At 35.5% G+C, this 1,528-nt stretch overlaps 1 protein-coding gene across 1 annotated transcript in view; it reads right to left on the bottom strand.

Moving 5' to 3' along the window:
• Positions 1–1,528, bottom strand: part of LOC107749216 (ephrin type-B receptor 1-like) — a 226,455-nt gene that overhangs the window by 40,772 nt on the left and 184,155 nt on the right. Inside the window, exon 7 of the mRNA XM_016564311.1 lies at positions 1,036–1,099. Coding sequence (XP_016419797.1) covers positions 1,036–1,099 — 64 coding nt within the window. The remainder of the gene's footprint in view (positions 1–1,035; positions 1,100–1,528) is intronic.

Here is a 1,528-nt window from a genome sequence, read left to right as displayed (position 1 = left end):
TAATGTAAAACTGCATGTTGTGTTTACTTGTGTTATCTTTGACTAATATTTAAATTTGTTTGATGATCTGAAACATTAAAGTGTGACAAACATGCAAAAAATTAAGAAATCAGGAACGGGGCCAACACTTTTTCACACCACTGTAAATTAATTGTTTTAAAAATGTATGTACAAATGGCAATGCAATATAATTTTTATTTTGGGCTGGTTTAAAAAATAATAATAAAAATAATTTCTAAGAGTCATTTTTCTTTTGGGCTGGTTTTTAAAATCAACTGAATCATAGTGATTCACTCTGAATCAAACTTCTAAATTGCTCCTGAATATTCAGTTTTGCCATTGAAGGGATGAATTACATTTTAAAATATAATCAAATGTATAAAATAATTAGTTTACATTGTAATAATATTGCTGTTTTTACTGTATTTTTGTTCAAATAAATGCAGCCTTGGTGAGCATAAGAGACGCTTTTCAAAAACATTAACAAACAAATATTGAAAAAAATAAAAAATAAAAATAATAATACTTCATTATTCCAAACTTTTGGCCGGCAGTGTATATTATAGCCCTGTCCTTGTTCATTGTGGTAACCACCACATTGAAGAGGATACATCTCTAATATTGAATATTTAGTTAAATCCCTATTGGTTATGGAACAACATACTAGCAACCAATCATAATTTAGAGTTACTGGCTTGAACAACATTATTAACCAATCATATATCTCTGATTTGAGGAGTATTTTTTGGTTCCTGCAGATCAGCAGAACATGCCTTTGGATAAAAGCATCTGCCAAATTCATAATTCTTAGACAAACAAATGACAGAACCTTCAACTAGTTCACTGAAATGAATCAGTTCTACAATGCAGCAAACCTTTGAATAGCACTTTCTTCCATTTGACCCAGTTGCATCCTGCATTAAAAGTGTTAAAATGAAAGTCAACATGTGAAGAACATTCAATAAACCTTGAGGAAGAATCCAGACAAAAGAGCAGTAAGTAGTTTTCCTCCAATGCAGCAAACACACATCTTACCTTCTCATAGTAGAGCAGCTCATAATCGAGAATAATTCCATTGGGCTGTTCAGGCTGTGGTGTGCTATTGTACTGCTTTTAAAAAACCTGGCTCACTCAGTTTGAATGGAGCTTTGGGTGCTGTGAATAAAGCACACACACACACACACACACACACACAGTATGATGAAAGAGTCAGACGAGAGGGTGATTGGAGTTGTTTAATAGCTTCGTGAGAATGTGCCCTTTGCAATGAAAGCCCATTTCTCAGTTCAAGCGCTCTGATTGGCTACAGTGTGTTTCTGGCCTCTCCGTCTTTAAGGAAGACACACCTGAGTGAACATGCACAGCCTCTAAATGAACCCACTGCCCATTGCATTCCTCTCTCTCTCTCCCTCATTTCCTCCTGTTCTCCTTTGCTTCGTCAAAGTGGTACAACTCTACGCTCAGCTGTTGTAACATCACACACAGCCTGTTTTCACGGGTGAATAGACTGAGGCGAGCATACGGATGT

The sequence above is a fragment of the Sinocyclocheilus rhinocerous genome, unplaced genomic scaffold, assembly GCF_001515625.1.
Source record: "Sinocyclocheilus rhinocerous isolate Xijiao unplaced genomic scaffold, SAMN03320098_v1.1 scaffold919, whole genome shotgun sequence".
NCBI classification, from domain to species: domain Eukaryota; kingdom Metazoa; phylum Chordata; class Actinopteri; order Cypriniformes; family Cyprinidae; genus Sinocyclocheilus; species Sinocyclocheilus rhinocerous.
Note: the sequence above shows the minus strand (reverse complement) of the source record. Positions and strands in the feature narration are given on the sequence as shown.